At 37.5% G+C, this 17,227-nt stretch overlaps 4 protein-coding genes across 5 annotated transcripts; 2 read left to right on the top strand and 2 right to left on the bottom strand.

Annotated features, from left to right (window-relative positions):
- Positions 1-992: 992 nt before the first annotated feature.
- LOC113026956 (RILP-like protein 1) lies at positions 993-2,740 on the bottom strand. Its single transcript, XM_026176286.1, has 2 exons — positions 1,994-2,740; positions 993-1,924 (listed from the first exon to the last, which is right to left on the bottom strand). Exons 1-2 carry the CDS (start codon positions 2,555-2,557, stop codon positions 1,388-1,390), a joined length of 1,101 nt encoding a protein of 366 aa, XP_026032071.1. The 5' UTR covers positions 2,558-2,740; the 3' UTR covers positions 993-1,387.
- Positions 2,741-3,863: 1,123 nt separating this feature from the next.
- Positions 3,864-6,942, top strand: LOC113026958 (uncharacterized). The gene is made up of 5 exons (XM_026176289.1): positions 3,864-3,965; positions 4,699-4,853; positions 5,406-5,619; positions 5,763-5,838; positions 6,399-6,942. Exons 1-5 carry the CDS (start codon positions 3,933-3,935, stop codon positions 6,668-6,670), a joined length of 750 nt encoding a protein of 249 aa, XP_026032074.1. The 5' UTR covers positions 3,864-3,932; the 3' UTR covers positions 6,671-6,942.
- A 329-nt stretch (positions 6,943-7,271) lies between these two features.
- Positions 7,272-10,433, top strand: LOC113024970 (uncharacterized). The gene is made up of 9 exons (XM_026172269.1): positions 7,272-7,679; positions 7,998-8,098; positions 8,243-8,446; positions 8,610-8,696; positions 8,900-9,153; positions 9,320-9,448; positions 9,531-9,671; positions 10,163-10,286; positions 10,372-10,433. The coding sequence occupies exons 2-9, from the start codon at positions 8,065-8,067 to the stop codon at positions 10,431-10,433; spliced, it is 1,035 nt and encodes a 344-aa protein (XP_026028054.1). The 5' UTR covers positions 7,272-7,679; positions 7,998-8,064.
- A 1,144-nt stretch (positions 10,434-11,577) lies between these two features.
- LOC113026955 (uncharacterized) lies at positions 11,578-16,825 on the bottom strand. Of its 2 annotated transcripts, none has more exons than XM_026176283.1 (10): positions 16,724-16,825; positions 15,252-15,326; positions 14,837-14,992; positions 14,258-14,573; positions 13,874-14,072; positions 13,549-13,594; positions 13,382-13,473; positions 12,332-12,442; positions 11,939-12,215; positions 11,578-11,812 (listed from the first exon to the last, which is right to left on the bottom strand). In XM_026176283.1, the coding sequence occupies exons 1-10, from the start codon at positions 16,754-16,756 to the stop codon at positions 11,606-11,608; spliced, it is 1,512 nt and encodes a 503-aa protein (XP_026032068.1). In that variant the 5' UTR covers positions 16,757-16,825; the 3' UTR covers positions 11,578-11,605. The 2 variants fall into 2 exon arrangements, with proteins under 2 accessions (XP_026032068.1, XP_026032070.1); XM_026176285.1 differs by lacking the exon at positions 11,578-11,812 and having other exon boundaries at positions 11,984-12,020; positions 12,115-12,215.
- Between the last annotated feature and the right edge of the window lie 402 nt (positions 16,826-17,227).

The following is a 17,227-nucleotide window of genomic DNA, read 5'->3' as shown; positions in this document are numbered from 1 at the left end:
CCCCGGAACCCAAAGACTTTGGTTTCCCGGACGCTGCCCGGCGGGTCATGGGAATAACGCCGCCGGATCGCTAGTTGGCATCGTTTATGTCCGACCATTTTTTTTTTAAATTGACAGCACAGTGTCACAGTGTATTAGCTTTTTGAAAGGTTCCTGGTTTCTGAAAATGCTCCAAAGTAAACTGTGTTAAACGAGCTCTTTTATTTAAGGACTATGGACACTGTGACGTCATATTCTTAGCCACCTGTCCTGGAGTTAAATAGGCAATCACTGTTAAGCATTGAAAAGCCCCAGTAAGCTGCAGCTATAATAAGGCCTACTGCGGCAACACATAAACCTATTTTAAGTAGGCGTTTAGCACCATGACGCCATGAACCACTAGTCGGAATCACATCAGTAGATGGTTCTGAGACAGGAGAAACAAGCTCCTCGGCTTCAGGAGCAAGATTCTCCAGCTGCAGAGGTTCACCAGTGATGTTGTGAACAGCAGCTAATATTTCTTCTTCCTCCTCCCTTCTCAGCTCATCCTTAAGATTATTAATTATTTCTCTTTTCATTTTAAGATGTTCATAAAGTTCATCTATGAGATCTTCGTTATGAACAATCTTGAAATTTTGCTTTTTGACTTTTTCTTCCAGCCAAAATATTTGCAGTGTCAGACTTTCTGTTGTCTTTTCTTGATGCTCAAGATTTTGTAAACATTTCTTGAGAGTTGTGTTCGCTGTTTTTAATTTGTTTATCTCAGCAACAATGCTGCTGTTCTCCTTAAGGAAATATTCTTCTTTTTCGTGAAAGTCACGGCACATCCTCTGAATGGTGCTAACCTGCTCCTGCATTTTAGCCTCCAGAGATTCCACCTGTGACTGCTTTTCATCCAGTGTCTGTCTCACCCGGCGCTGAAGAGTACAAATTTCTCTTTTCAGCTCAACTGTGAGTTCTGTCTTCCGAAATATTTCCCTATATTGTTTTTCTATTATCTCTTCTTTTTTTTATTGTTTTATGGTGAGCTTCTCCCACTTGCTGCTCAAGTGTCTCTAAAGAGTCCTTGAGATCTGCGTTCTCTTTTTTTTGCTCGTTTCTCTCACGTTCAATCTGAGACAACTGAGCAGCAATGCTGCTGTTCTGCTCAGTGAGAGATTCCGTCTTTTCCAAAAAGTCATGGTGCATTGTCTGAACGTTCTTTTCCTGTTCCTGGAGTTTAGCCTCCAGAGATTCCACCTGTGTCTGATTTTTTTTTTAGCCTGAGCCTTCATGTGTTTAAGCTCATCTCTTGACTGATGGAAATTATCTTTATAATAATTCTTTTTGAGCTTTAGGGTGCTCAACTCCAACTGGAGTTGTTGAATTTTCATTTGAAGCTCCATAGGGTCAGGTATTTGTCTCTCCATCAACCCTCGAATCTCTCCGTCAGACTGTGAATTATTAAATGCTTCGTTAATGCTTCGGGAACTAATCGATCACCAAGGTGGCAATATGGCTCAAGGAGGCCATAGACAGAGTTAAATAGGCAATCACTGTTAAGCATTGAAAAGCCCCAGTAAGCTGCAGCTATAATAAGGCCTACTGCGGCAACACCTAAACCTATTTTAAGTAGGCGTTTGGCACCATGACGCCATGAACCACTACTAGTCGGAACCACGTCAGGAGATGGTTCTGAGACTGGAGAAACAAGCTCCTCGGGTTCAGGAGCAAGATTCTCCTGTGTCGGGACCACATCAGGAGATGCTTCTGAGGCAGGAGAAACAAGCTCCTCGGGTTCAGGAGCAAAATTCTCCTGTGTCGGGACCAAATCAGGAGATGGTTCTGAGACAGGAGAAACAAGCTCCTCAGGTTCAGGAGCAAAATTCTCCTGTGTCGGGACCACATCAGGAGGTGGTTCCAAGGCAGGAAAAAAAAGCTCCTCAGGTTCAGGAGCAAAATTCTCCTGTGTCAGGACCACAGGTGGTTCCAAGGCAGGAAAAAAAAGCTCCTCAGGTTCAGGAGCAAAATTCTCCAGCTGCAGAGCCTCCAGAGATTCCACCTGTGACTGTTGTTCTTGGTACTCAAGAGGCTCTAAAGTTTTCTTGAGTTCGTCTCTCTCCCTTTCAATAAGTGACAACTGAGCAGCAATGCTGCTGTTCTGTCTAAGGAGATATTCTTCCTTTTCCAGAAAGTCACGGTGCATCATTTGAACGGTGTTAACCTGTTCCTGCAATTTAGCCTCCAGAGAATCCACCCTTGACTGTTTTTCATCCAGAGCCTGTCTCATCCGACGCTGAAGAACACATATTTCTTTTTTCAGCTCAATTATTTGTTCAGTCTTGTGATCTATTTCTCTATTCTGTTTTTCTATTATCTCTTCTTTTTTTGTTATTTTGTGGTGAGCTTCTCCCACTTGGTGCTCAAGTCTCTCTAACTCTTCCTTGACATCACGGTGCATCGTACTAATTTGTTCTTGTATTTTCATTTGAAGGTCTCTAGGCTCCGATATTTCTCTCTCCACTAACCCATATAGTTCGTTTGATTCCGCTGGAATCGCTCTGTCAGACTGTGAATTATTGACTATTTCTCGTGACATTTCTTTAAAAGCTTAATGCAACGTGTCGAAAGAAAAATACGTGTGCTTAATTATTTAACTTTAAAATAGTCCCTTTCTGAAAGGTTTCTGGTTTGCTAAACACAACTCGCTGTTTCTGAAAATGTTCCAAGTAAAACTGTGTTTGCAAAGGTGAAGAGGGGCTATTTATAGACTTTCGTGGCTTCGAATTTGACGTCAACGCTCTTCGAGCCTTTGATCCTTTGTTCGATCACAGGATCACATGACAGGAGATGTTCACGTGCGTCCAAACTGCAAATGAATCGCGCACGAGCAAAGCCGCCGCTCCCGCACTGACTGTAACGCAGTCATTTCTTCTTTTACTGTTATGCTGTTTTGTGGATCACAAGGTTTAAAACTACTTGTAAACACACACACAGTAACTCCACCCTAACCTGCAGCTGCAGCGCAAATAACAACGAAAATTGTTTGTAAACGTGTCCTGGAGTTTACAGGTGCAGACAGTGCAACAGCTTCCAGGTCATTTATTCTGCCAATATGGCAAGAAGGTCATAACTGCTTCAAGCAATACTAAGTGCAATAATCGTTTCTGTCATCGTTGTATTTTTACTCAGTTGTATATAGTATTTGTATTTGTATTCTATTTTTATCTTATTGTATATTTATTTTGTTCTACTGTATATAGTATTTTATTTTATTCTATTCTGTACAGTTGTGTACTGTATTTATTCTTATTGTATTCTAATTTTTGCCTCATAACTTTTGCACTGTCCACTTCCTGCTGTGACAAAACAAATTTCCCACGTGTGGGACTAATAAAGGTTATCTTATCTTATCTTATCTTAAGCACTGTCTATATCAGGGGTAGGCAACGCCAGGCTTCGAGGGCCGGTGTCTATGGGCTCAAAATGTGGTCATAAATATTTTGTACTTGTAAAAAAGATTTGTACTTGTAAAAAAGATTTGTATGTGTAAAAAAAATTTGTGCGTGCGTAAAAAAGATTTGTATGTGTAAAAAAGATTTGTGCGTGCGTAAAAAAGATTTGTATGTGTAAAAAAGATTTGTGCGTGCGTAAAAAAGATTTGTATGTGTAAAAAAGATTTGTGCGTGCGTAAAAAAGATTTGTATGTGTAAAAAAGATTTGTGCGTGCGTAAAAAAGATTTGTATGTGTGAAAAAGATTTGTGCGTGTGTGAAAAAGATTTGTGTGTGGACTTAGAAAAAAAAACCCTGCAAGTTACAAGTACGAATTTTGACCCTATTTTTCTTCCTTTAAGCTGATTGGTCAATGTCATGTCAATCACAAATTAAACAATCCAATCAGAGAACAGATGGGTTTGGCTGTCGGGGGGATGCTTTACGGACCTTCAGGTCCTGGAAGGGTTGCAGATTGAAGATGGAGGACAGCGGTGCCGCTTCTGCGGCGCAGGTAAGCTTTAGTTTATGGTTTACTGGAACAAGCTAATTGTCCAGACATATATTTTTGAATATCATGTTCGTTTACTACACTGTAATTTTTCACGGTGCCAAAAGATAGCTTAAAAAGGGCTCTCAACATTAGCCCTAGTGTTGCATGTGTTTAAATAGTCTCCTGTGTGGCACGGTCTGTCTGCTTAAACATCAGCATCGTGGAGAATTATGTGTTTGGATTTAAGTGTAATCCCGATGAGATGTCGTTTTGGTAATAATTGGAACTGAAATGCTCTGACTTGACCTTAGCACTGGTCCCAGGTCACCCCCGAGTTTGTGTTAGAGTAATACTACAGTAATTACAGTATACAACAACTTTCAGCAGCTACTAAAAGTTAGGGGACCTAGCTTAACTTTCAGTAGCTGCTAACGCATTAACGAGCAAACTGCGCTAACGTGTTATGCTGCGCTAACGGAAAATCGGTTAATGTCATTTTAAGGAGATTACTGCTGACAGCACAAATATATGTGTGTGTATAAAGTATCTGATTTCAGTTTTCTTCTACTACTGTAATTATGGCTTAACAAGCTTCCTCAGTGTTCTTTTAAACTCTCACTCATGACTATTAGTTATACTGTTAACTATTTTAATATTAGGTTAATAAGGGAAAAAGGGATATATCGGGAAACCATATGGTATTGTTTAAATGAAGATGCAGATGTTCAATAACATATAAATATATTTTCAACAGGAGCCAAAGACTGCAATAGAGAAGGCTATACTGAATCTTGTGGGAATTCTGTCAACTTCCCAGTCTGATATTAGGAGTAGAACTGCAACCACATCTGTTACTGCGACAGTGCCTCAGCAAACCCCAAGAGTGAGCACCCAAATAGAAATGCAAAGGTAAAAAGAAAAAGAAAATTGCCAGTAATGCTACTCCTTTCTTTTTTTTCGGGGGGGAGGAGTGTTATGGAACAGTAATCAAAGATATTCAGTAAAGTAGAAGCCCAGATAATTAGGTTTGTATTTCAGTTGTTCATATTTTTAATATTCTTTTCCCTGTATTCTGGAGAAGACATAAAATCTGTACTGACAAGGATATAATGAATACTGGATTCAAGGAACCCTTTTGGTTTTGAGTTACTCTTTGGTTTTGGTTTAAAAATATAATTCATAGGCTTTAACCTGGCATGCACAAAAGTAAAATGCTGCATCCAGGATTTGTCTCTATTGTGTGTTCAGCTTTTACTCTTACTCTCTTTTATGTAAGTCATCTTTTTATTTAAACAACCTGCTCTGCAAATTACCTATGCTCTTGGATCCTCCTTAAACATCATTATGACATTTCACCTTAACAGTAATGCAGTACTTTTCCAATCAGATGAGTAGTCTTGCTTTAATTTGGAAGAATTTGGCGCAGTGTTTAATGCCTCAAATGTATAATCTTATTTACAGGTCATTTCCAGCAATGTTTCAAAGAAGGCAATCCAAAGGAAAGAGGCCTTTCCCAGCTCCTAGTAATGTCATACATGCAGTTCGCAACCTTCAGTTGCAATTCTGTCTTTTGCCTGACTCCACGACAAAAACCCCAAAGAATGAAATACGGCTTCTTCAAGCTGGACTTGGAAGGCGAACTCTCAGCATAGCTGACAATGCTGATCATGAAGAAGTACTTTTCTCAATTTTAGATGCCTTTATCTTGTCAAAAAAAAATCTAATTTTAAACTTTAAAATTAAAATTGAAAAATGTTACAATTTGATTTGACAAACTAATGATGAGGAAATGTTTGATTTCTTTTAACCCTAATTTAGATTACTGTAGCTCTGCATGAAGAGTATCCGAAGATGAAGGCCCTAACAGGTGGATGGCTCTTGTATAAAGCAGGAGGTAAGTCATTTTAACTCCCCGACTTTGTGTCTGAGTTAATAGAAGACATTTACTTAGAGCCAAAAGCATCCGGATAAGTTTTACAAGAAGCTTTTTTGTCTAATTAAAACATTTCTAACACTTCTTCCGAGAATAACTTATGGAACACTGATATGGCTTTTATTATTTATTTTTCAAATTTGTAGGCATGGTCTTTTTTTTCGATTAACTCACTTTTTTTGTGCATTGTGATTGAAAAGCTATAAAGGCATAAGATGCACATCAATACACTTCCATTGTTTACAGGTATAAGATCAACAGTACAGCACCACTTAATTAAAAACTTGAATATTCGGAATATGTTTATGGATGAAATATTGTTTTGGTCTAGTGATTCATTCAACATTTTAAGCATTGTTTAAAAATGAAAAGCATAGTTTGCTACAAGGTAGTTTTTAAAGACATTGCTATACAAGAGTAGTGTTCCATAATGTTATGGATTTATTTGTACTTTATGATCTCAACTTTTAGAACATTGCTGTATTGCGAATGCATTATTTGGTTTTTGTTCCATATTCTAGGTGGTAGCGGACAGAGAAATCTCTCTCTAGTATCTCAGGGAACACAAGGCTACACACCCAAGACGCTCAAGATGGCCACCAACAATGGAAAAAATACTCTTTATATTGTCCCTCTCCAAGAAAAAATTGATACTACACCTCTTCCACATGATGCTGCAGAATTCAGCAAAATGCCGAAGTCTCAGTGCAAGACCTGTGGTGTGACTATGCCTCTTCAGCTACTTGTTTGTCACGTAGAAAACTGTGTACAAGTAAGCCAAATTCAACAGTAAAACAAACATTGCTACCACCTTTGCTAAAAACGAAAACTTTTTAAGTTGTATTCTTTTTACTACTTTCAAAATGGAAGGACAGAATATTATGCTTTACCCAAGACTACTTTGGGTGAATTTCCAGAGTCAATGTATGTGCTGAAATCAGTCGTAAGTTTTGCTCTAAATGTCTGTGAAGTTTCTCAGTTATCCCAGTCATTGTAGTCTAAAGAGTTTGCAAAGAAAACATCTGGACTTCTATAAGTTTTCTTGAAGATGTGCCACCTCTCATCTGAGAAGCTTCTTCGTTTCTTTAGAGCATAGGTGTCAAAACCTGTCCCGCAGCCTAATTACATTTGCCCTGCGAAGCCATACCAAATTACTATTAGAGTTGGCCTACTGGTATTATACAGCTAATATATATATTGTTTAGTATTAAGCTTTGCTTGTTTCATATTCCGTTTTTTAGCAAAACGTGTTTGAGTCCATAAGAAAAGATTCATTCTTATATCTGGAGGAACAAATATATTTCAATAAATATTAATGTTAGTCCGCGACTTTGTTCCAGTTTTGAATTTTGGCCCACTGTGTATTTGAGTTTGACACCCCTGCTTTAGAGCAATTGGTGGAGAGTCCAAAACTTTATGCCCTATTGGAGTGTCCCCATGAGGGGCGTTGATCCCCTAGTTTGCTCTAAATGACAAATCGTGAGCAGCATGTAGCTACCATAAATGTGAAAGCATAACTGACCAGGCACATCAGAATGAAGTCCAATTGGAGGTGAGTTTCCAGATATATTTAACATTGTAATATGGACAATACAAAATTCCAAGCAGATCTTTGTTCAACTGTTTCATTATTTGCTAATTACCTGTGGCATTCTGTGCTAGATTTGGACTGTTCATCTTTGCTAGGACTAAAATAAATACACTTTTTAATTGCAATATCCTCTTCAGCCTTCTTGTCCTGTTTGTGGAAATCATTATCCTCCAGATGACTTGGTCTTGCATGCCAGTACATGTGGTGATCGGTAAGTTCATTTTAGTTGGACAACACTAAACAAATGCTATGTGTAGCACATTTATAGTTGCTCTTGCTTCTGTCTTTGCATCATGTCATAGCAGGGGCTCATCCTTATCTAACCTGTTCATCTTCTATGATCATGTTGACCACATGGATGAGCTTTTATCAGTGTTCATCCTGGCATTTTAACAATATACTTTTGCTTCTTTAGAGTGCATTGTTTAGGTGACCTTATCTTTTATTGACAGTATTCCTGCATCCATCTATCGATCGATCGGTTTAAACACTGATGTTTTTTTTTTCTTTTGCAACACTTTGGGTAAAGTGAAGTGGATGACCTGCATCACGCAGCACATGAAGTCAGAGACACACTTCTCAATTTTGCTGCTGAGATGAACACTGACATCCCAGCCAACAATAAGGAAGGTACTTTTCATACCAAATGTCAGAGTATATTTAAAATTCCAAATTGACGTGCTTACCAGAAAGTGTGCTGGGCCTTAATTTTTTGGCTTACTGGGTTTACAGTACAAAATGTTATTTTTGCATACAATGTACTTTATCTTTTAGTAGAACAGTGGAAAAAGGCCAGTGATCCCCAAGATGCTGCAGTTTTGTTTAAGAGGCATCTCTTAAAGGAAAAGGAGGAGAACCCCAAAATCACAGCTATCATTGACATTCGACAAGATCAAACATCCCAGAGCCGAGAGATCATTGCTTTCTACAAAAGACCACAGATTGATTGGGCAGGACCTTTTCGTTGTTCTTTACAAGGTAATGCTTATGGTGAAGCATAGATTCAGTTACTTTCTTTAAAGGCTGTTTAACATTCCAACTTGGTAAATGAGAATTTTCCATTAAAGGGTGCTGTAAAGCAGTTTGTAACTTTACTTGTGTTGTTGTTGTTGTCTTTTTCTTTTTCCCAATTTTAAAATAGGTGACACAGCTGTTGGCACTGGGGTCCAGAGACATTTTTTCAGCATGGCAATGCTAAAGTTGCAACATGGCTTTAACATCCATAGCGGTATGTTTCTATATCCTTTTCTTAATTAATGTGAGATGAGTTTTTAAAATAATCCATCGAGAAATTTACTCCAGAAATTTAAAAAAGAAAAAAGAAAAAAGATTGAAGTATTTGCATCATGTTTGACCACTTCATTAATCAACTACTTACGTCAATAGATAACGCTATACCTTTTTTATTTTTCTTGTACTGTTCTTCTCCAGGTGCAGCCAACATGACCCTTCTCTTTGAGGGACAAGAGAACCATCTAGTGCCTTCTACTTCTCAGATTTTGGCAGACAGTGACTTATTTGTGGTAGCAGGCAGAATGATTGGGCATTCATTTTTGAACGATGGGCCACGATTGCATGGCCTCAGCAAGGCTATTATTCACATGTTGGTCCATGCTGATAGAGACACTGTCACTGTACAGCTCGATGATGTGCCAGACCTAGATATTTGTTCTACAATTTGCATGGTGAATACTAATTTACTTCAAGCCTTTGTGAAATCATAATTTAAATTAACTCATTATTTTTATATACATGTAAATACCCCCCCCCCCCCCCCCCCCCAAGAAAATGCAGATTTTTTATGCAATATATTTGCAACATACTAAAATGGAATTTTTTTTCCTCTATAAGCTTGATGGTAATAAACACCTCACTGAGCAGCAGAAGGATGACATTAACAATTTGGCCATTTCCTGGGACTTGCCACCCGTTAGTGCAGAAAACCGCAGATGGCTGTTCCAACAGCTTCTCCATCATGCAGTAAGATTGCCCTTTAAAAAATTTTTTTAGATTGTCATCACCTAAGCAAATGTCATGTGGTTATTTTTAATTATTGTTTTAGGTGATAGGCCGAACTAAAAGGCAGACAAAACACATCAGAAAAGGTCTGAAGGACACCGGATTGTTGACTATGCTTCAACAAAGACCTGACACAGCCTCAGTGGTCTTTCCCCAGCATGAAGACAGCATTCTTACTGCACAGGTATTTCAATGCATTTCTAATATGCCGACTACAGTGACAAGGCTAGATGGCATGACAGTTAATGCTGCTTTTAGGGGAGGCTGTAGCTCAGGAGGTAGAGCAGGTCATCTACTGATCAGCAGTTTGACCCTGGCTCCCCGCTCTGTATGAATTTTTGGTAGGAAGTACAGAAAATAACAATGTGATTGTGACAATGATAATTGTTGTAGAAAAAACTTTGAAGGGTCTGGGAGAGTAGAAAATTAAGAATCAGTCCTTTTACCATTATACTTTAAGTGAGACAAAATGATTGATTGATAATACTTTATTCATCATGAGGAAAATTCTTTTAAAGGCTGCCAGATAATCCAGTGCCATCATGAGCACCCCGTAGAATACACCATATATAAATGCCAAGTGTCGGAAAAAAGTCCCTTCGCAAATTTAACATGTAAAAAAACTGTATTTAAGGCAGTTGCATTCTTAAGTGTGTCTCTGAAATCTCATTTTAGGCTGTTCTTAGCCACATTGTTTGGCCAGGAGATGAGGGCGATGATGAAGACGATGATGATCCACCTTACCCACAAAGCATCCAAATGCAAACAGTGGGATTTCTGAAGACCTACATTGAAACAGGCGAGTGTAATTGCATTGTGATTCAAAATTTGAATCTAATTTAATTTCTAATGCATTGATTATTTTTACAGCCACTCCATTCCAGCTCAGCCAGCTGATGAGGTTTTGGGTCGGGTGGGAAATTCCGACTGGTACCATGAAGGTTGAAGTAGTCGAAGCAGACTACCTCATATCCTCTACATGTTTTGGAACGTTGCGTGTGCCTGGGCACTTCCACGAGTACAATGTCTTTTCCAAACATGTTGATGATTGCATTGCAACTTGTGCCACAGGTTTCGGCCTTATTTAAAAGCAATTTGTAGACACTGGATGTCGAATAAACTTGCTAAACCATGCTTGAAAAATGTTTTACATAGCCAAAAGTTTCACTGTTACTTAGGCTTATTGATTTTTTGTGAATATTGTTATGCGAGTTTAAATATAAAAATTAAAGTTACAGTTCCCACCATTAACATTTATATTTGAAGTTAAGGAACTAATGATTGTGTTATTTAGGTTTCAGTCATTGTCATGCATCCGATTTACATCATCTCTTTGTTTGAAGAAGTTTCCTGGATTACACGATTAATACCAAAGCTGTATTAAATGTTACACACAGTCCAATGATGTTGAATATAATGTTAATAAAAATCTGCCACACTGTCAGCTGTGGTCAAGCTATTTAATTACCGCATGCAGGACAGCTAACACACATCAAAACATTACAGTTCTACAGTCATGAGAGTTTTTGTCACTTTCAAGCTGTTACCAATAAAGTCAAGTTTTGGGCTATGAAAATTGGATGATAATTTTCCGGATTATTTTTGAGGTTGTTTGAAATCATTTTGTAAATCAAAGGAAATATGCTTGAACACCCCAAATTGAAATCCAGAATTTGTTAAGGACATGGATTTGGAGCAGCAGTTATTGGACTTAAATACAAATTACATTCTAGACTCCATCACAGTTAAGAAAAAGAAATCTTGTCAGACTGTAAATAAAGTATATTAATTGAATCTTGCCTTTAAAATGAAATAAAAATATAAATCAGCAAGAATAGGCATGATGGCACCTAAACAAAATTTTATTGAAGCTATTATTAAACAAAGGACTTACATGAGAACAGAAAGCATTTATCATGTTACCTTTGCATTAACTGACAGATTATCAGGAAAATATGGTTTAGTAAACTCATCAAACACAAAATGCATTAACATTAAAAACTGAAAATAAATATTGATGCAGACTTTTAGTAACTGTCCTCAGATACAAAAACTGATAATTCAACATAATGTAAACATCTGTTAGGGCATATTATTTTCAACTATCACTAGATAAAGCTATAAATCCTGCCTGTTCTCAAGAATGCCTTCCACATACTGGAGAAGGGAACTGTAAATGTCAGCCCCATAGGACATAGAGGGTTCCATGGGATTGAAAAGGTGTCTCACTCTTTCCAAATCCTCACTGTCAAGTGGAGACACAAGTTCTGGAAGGTGAATACCAGTTTGGTCCAAGTCTGCAATGTCCACATCTGGATACTCTGCCTGAAATTAGACGCCATCAATTCAGGAAGTCTTTAAAATACATGCTTTATTAATTTTGTCAATGATATACATATATTTTTTTTTTCAAAAAAGCAATTTGAATAATTTAGAGATGTGTAATCATACCACAATACTTTCAGGAGGATTGACTGGATTCTGAGTCTTTCCAATCTCCCATAGTTGGTTTGGGGTGTAGTTCCGCTCTGTCCTAAGAGAGTGATTGTTCCAGCCTTCAATAAACGTCTCCAAATCTGCTTGGATTCGTGGCAAAAACACATACTGTGCACAAAAAAGGTCAGTACAGTTTGTTGGATCCAACAGTCTGTCTTCCTCAAGTCTGTGAAGAAGATCGTAGTAGATGTTGGTGACAACATTCCAAACGTCTCGCCACAGGCGCTCTATCCTTTAAAACAAAACAAAAATTTTAAACGTAATTTTGTTAATAACACATTCAATAATTAACGCCAGAATACTACACCTGGCAATCAAAAATATGTTTTTGTTGTAAATTAGGAATACCTTTGGTTATGCACGCTTTTGCCAGACATAAAGCTTCCTCTACCACAGCCCCGAACTTCAAACATGTATCGAGCAATGTCAACATTCTCAACTCCTTGGTCTCCCCTCACTCTAGAAATATGAAAAACAAAGGACACAGAAATTGCAGAGTATCACAGTTTAGCAATATTTTAAAGTTAATCATTTAAAGAAAAATGTGAATGTTTTACATTCAACTGTATAATATTTTTAGGGCTCTTTGAGCTCTTATGCAGAGCTATATTTGTAAATATTTGAAACTCGCCGTGGATACAAAGATACCTGAAACCTGGAGCATAGAAGCAGAGACGCATGGAAACATGGCACAAACGACAACAGACAACATGACAAAGAATGAACAGAAACACACAGACTAAATACACACAAGTGTGATTAGAGAAAATGAAAACACATGGGAAACAGCTGACACTGATTTGACATATTCGTCCATATTTATCTGATCTTCTACATTTGTACTACATTGGTACTCGCCCCCTCATACACTTCGCTCTTTTTCAGCTTCCCTTCTGTCTGTTCCACATGCTTGCCTAACTACAATGGGACTCAGAGCCTTTAGTTGTTCTGCCCCAAGACTTTGGATGTACCTCCACCAGATCTCCGGACAACAAACACTTTCACCACTTTTAAGTCACGTCTCAAAACCCATCTATTCAGAATTGCATACACCTGATTCTGTATTAGTCCATTTTAACTTGATTAGCTTTTATACTGTCATGCTTGCTTTTCTCTTCTTTAACTTATGTCTACATTTTATTTGCAATGTTTCAATATATTGTATTGTTGCTATTGTAAGATAACCTTAAGGTGTTATAAAACGTGTTATTATTATTATTATTATTATTATTATTATTATTGTAGTATTTCTCTGAAAATATAATACAAATGATAGGAAAATTCAATCATTTCCAGACAGCAAGCATGTGTGTCAGGCACGAATGTGTATTCAAAATATAAGTGAGACTGATTTAAGCCTCTATGCTCTAATGTGAACAGCAAGTTTTTGCATTATACCTCAATGGAAATCCATGCTTCTGTACAGCCTCAAGGAAGAACGTCAGTGCTGTAGAAGCCTTGTTGTTGTTAGCTGCTTTCAAGTACAAGATCTGAAAATAAAGAGACATTATGGAAGTACTAGTACTAGCATCACATTTTCTGCTATTTTAGTGAAGAATGCAAACCTTCCTTGAGAAGCCATCAACACCACCAAACATCACAAGTCCATATCTGTAAAGAGACAAAGACACAGCCCCTAAGACTTCAGCCACTGAGTATAATTAATTAATTGCATTTTTCACCAATAATCAAATATGATATATAAACACTAAATATATATATATATATATATATATATATATATATATATATATATATATATATAAAAACTGCTAACTTGGCGGTAAAGTGATGGCGTAATGTAAAATACAGTGTTTGCATATGCATGAATGAGTTAAATAGTAATGGGCCCAAATGTGCCCTATGACTATTGAGTTATGTTAAACTTACCTAATTAACTTATGGTTGGTGTCAATGTGGAGTAGTGACAGAGGACCAGGAACACTGTATGTCCTTCTGACAACACATCCAAGATTTGCCATCCTTTCAAGGATTCCAGCGCTGTCAACACGACGCATGGAATCCCATACTCTGTTCCACTGCACCCTGTGGCCCAGTGCCCTGAGGCATCCTTTAACCATTCTGTAGCCTAAAAAGACATTCCATAGTGAAAGAATCACAACTGCACATTGGAAGGCACTTATAGTACAGTAAATCAAACTACTAACTAATCATGACATTCAGCTAGTGTTATTCATGTAAATATGAACGGTTGCTAGCAAGAAAAATAAAATAGCCTTATTACAAGCATTATTTTTCACATGAATAACTAACCCAGATTTTTTGATTCCTGTTTTATGGCTGCAATTAAGTTGTCAATTTCATCATCTGATAGTGAGCTGTAGGTTGCCGTTATTGAGAGGCCCCACTCTTCCATTCTTCGTCGGACTGTTTCCTGCGATATGCCCAAAAGCTTGGAGATACAAGGAACGGAGAGGTCCATCTTTATTAGATCTTTGAGGTGGTCTTTGGAAACATAGAGCTTTGGCCTCCCCCGTTCACCAGCTGAGCTGTCAACAACAATGGCAGACCTTCTTGTATCCATATCGGAATGGATGAGGCAGATGAGGTGGTGAAGAGCTTCAACCACCTAAAAAATGGTTGCATTAAAATATTTAGTTGGATGAAATCCTGGAATTCAGTTTTACCATCTTACTATCATTATTCTTATACCCAATCTTTATATTGAAACACAGAACAAAATTTCATCTTGGATTTAACAAGGCAATGGATGACAGGTGCATTTGTATAGCATAATTACTACACTGTAAAATTAACATTATAAGATACATAAGAATGGCATATATTGAAACGATTTTTAAAGATAACCAAAACTAAATCAAATAAACCTACCACTGATGGAACATTAATATGAGCAGAAAGAGAACAGACTAGAGTTGATGCGTTCACGCAGAGGAACTCAATATGATCAAGGTCCAAGGGCTGCTGTTGGTAGGACTGCACCAGCCTATTTTGAAGGTTTTGGAAAACATGTCTTCCTAAAGCCACCTGAAAGAAGAAAAAAATTATTCAATTACTAATATCATATGAAGTGCATTGAAGGAACAATGAAATGTCAAACTGCGTAAAACTCAATAAAACCAAATAATATTCTCATGAAATCTTTTTATTTTGATTAACTTTGTAATACAGTAAAGAAACTGAATTGCATTAAAAATTATTTTTAAATATGTTTTATCCTGTGCCACCTTGCTGTATTCAAAAAATTCAAACAACTTTACTTTAATAATGAAAAAAATGAACCCACCAAAGAGTCACAGGAACATCCCAGGTTCTCTGTTCTGGAGGGAGATCGACCAAGGTCCACTTGATTTACAGTCACCTGTTAAGTAAAACAATCAGGCAATTTTCAAAGATTTACACGTTTCTCTATGGATGTATCATACACTCTACTATTTCTCTCTCTGAAGTACCCTGTGGATGTTCCCATGATGACACAGATGACCCACAAATTTAGTATAGCACACTTCAAAACACATAACCCGATGCAGAAAGACTTTAAAAGTCCCTAAACACATGTGACATCTGTTAGGGTTGAAAATTTACTTTACAAAATTATTAAGTAAGGCTGTTTCATTTTTTTTTTAAAGATGTACACAACGCAAATGTGCTCATAAGCATGTTGGCACTCCATGTTTGAAGGTTGAGAATGTCATTCAGCGCTGTATTCGAAATATTGCAGGTACACATAGAGTGCAGAGGGGTTTTTTGCAGTATGCTTACAAACACACGATAATGGTTAGATTAGTCTCTGGATTAGGGAGGCTGAACAAGATGCCGTGAACTGGGCCTTAGAATCAGCATATGTTTTTATTGTCACAGTATATAAGCTGTAAAGCCCGTTTCAGCATTATCCTTTTTGGGAAGCTGGTTCACACAAAAGGCTGGCACTATAAACTTGTAATTTCAACTGCTGAAGCAAATCCAATCTTTTTAAATCATTTTCTCCTGAATTCCTTCTTAAATTTTTGAACAGGACACATCCAGCAAAGCAAATATCTACAGACATTAGCTTACTGACACCAGACAGACACTGCACTACAGTTAACTACAGAAGCATTCTTGGTCAATCTGGTACTGTATAACAGAGTACTTCTCAATGTCACTGCCTATAAGCTCTCATAAATCCCAAAACGCTCACTCAGGAAGCTTGTTAAGCCATAATTACAGTAGTAGAAGAAAACTGAAATCAGATACTTTATACACACACATATATTTGTGCTGTCAGCAGTAATCTCCTTAAAATGACATTAACCGATTTTCCGTTAGCGCAGCATAACACGTTAGCGCAGTTTGCTCGTTAATGCGTTAGCAGCTACTGAAAGTTAAGCTAGGTCCCCTAACTTTCAGTAGCTGCTGAAAGTTGTTGTATACTGTAATTACTGTAGTATTACTCTAACACAAACTCGGGGGTGACCTGGGACCAGTGCTAAGGTCAAGTCAGAGCATTTCAGTTCCAATTATTACCAAAACGACATCTCATCGGGATTACACTTAAATCCAAACACATAATTCTCCACGATGCTGATGTTTAAGCAGACAGACCGTGCCACACAGGAGACTATTTAAACACATGCAACACTAGGGCTAATGTTGAGAGCCCTTTTTAAGCTATCTTTTGGCACCGTGAAAAATTACAGTGTAGTAAACGAACATGATATTCAAAAATATATGTCTGGACAATTAGCTTGTTCCAGTAAACCATAAACTAAAGCTTACCTGCGCCGCAGAAGCGGCACCGCTGTCCTCCATCTTCAATCTGCAACCCTTCCAGGACCTGAAGGTCCGTAAAGCATCCCCCCGACAGCCAAACCCATCTGTTCTCTGATTGGATTGTTTAATTTGTGATTGACATGACATTGACCAATCAGCTTAAAGGAAGAAAAATAGGGTCAAAATTCGTACTTGTAACTTGCAGGGGTTTTTTTTCTAAGTCCACACACAAATCTTTTTCACACACGCACAAATCTTTTTCACACATACAAATCTTTTTTACGCACGCACAAATCTTTTTCACACATACAAATCTTTTTTACGCACGCACAAATCTTTTTTACACATACAAATCTTTTTTACGCACGCACAAATCTTTTTTACACATACAAATCTTTTTTACACATACAAATCTTTTTTACGCACGCACAAATATTTTTTACACATACAAATCTTTTTTACAAGTACAAATCTTTTTTACAACTACAAAATATTTATGACCATATTTTG

This window comes from Astatotilapia calliptera, chromosome 7 (assembly GCF_900246225.1).
Source record: "Astatotilapia calliptera chromosome 7, fAstCal1.2, whole genome shotgun sequence".
Classification (NCBI taxonomy): domain Eukaryota; kingdom Metazoa; phylum Chordata; class Actinopteri; order Cichliformes; family Cichlidae; genus Astatotilapia; species Astatotilapia calliptera.
Note: the sequence above shows the minus strand (reverse complement) of the source record. Positions and strands in the feature narration are given on the sequence as shown.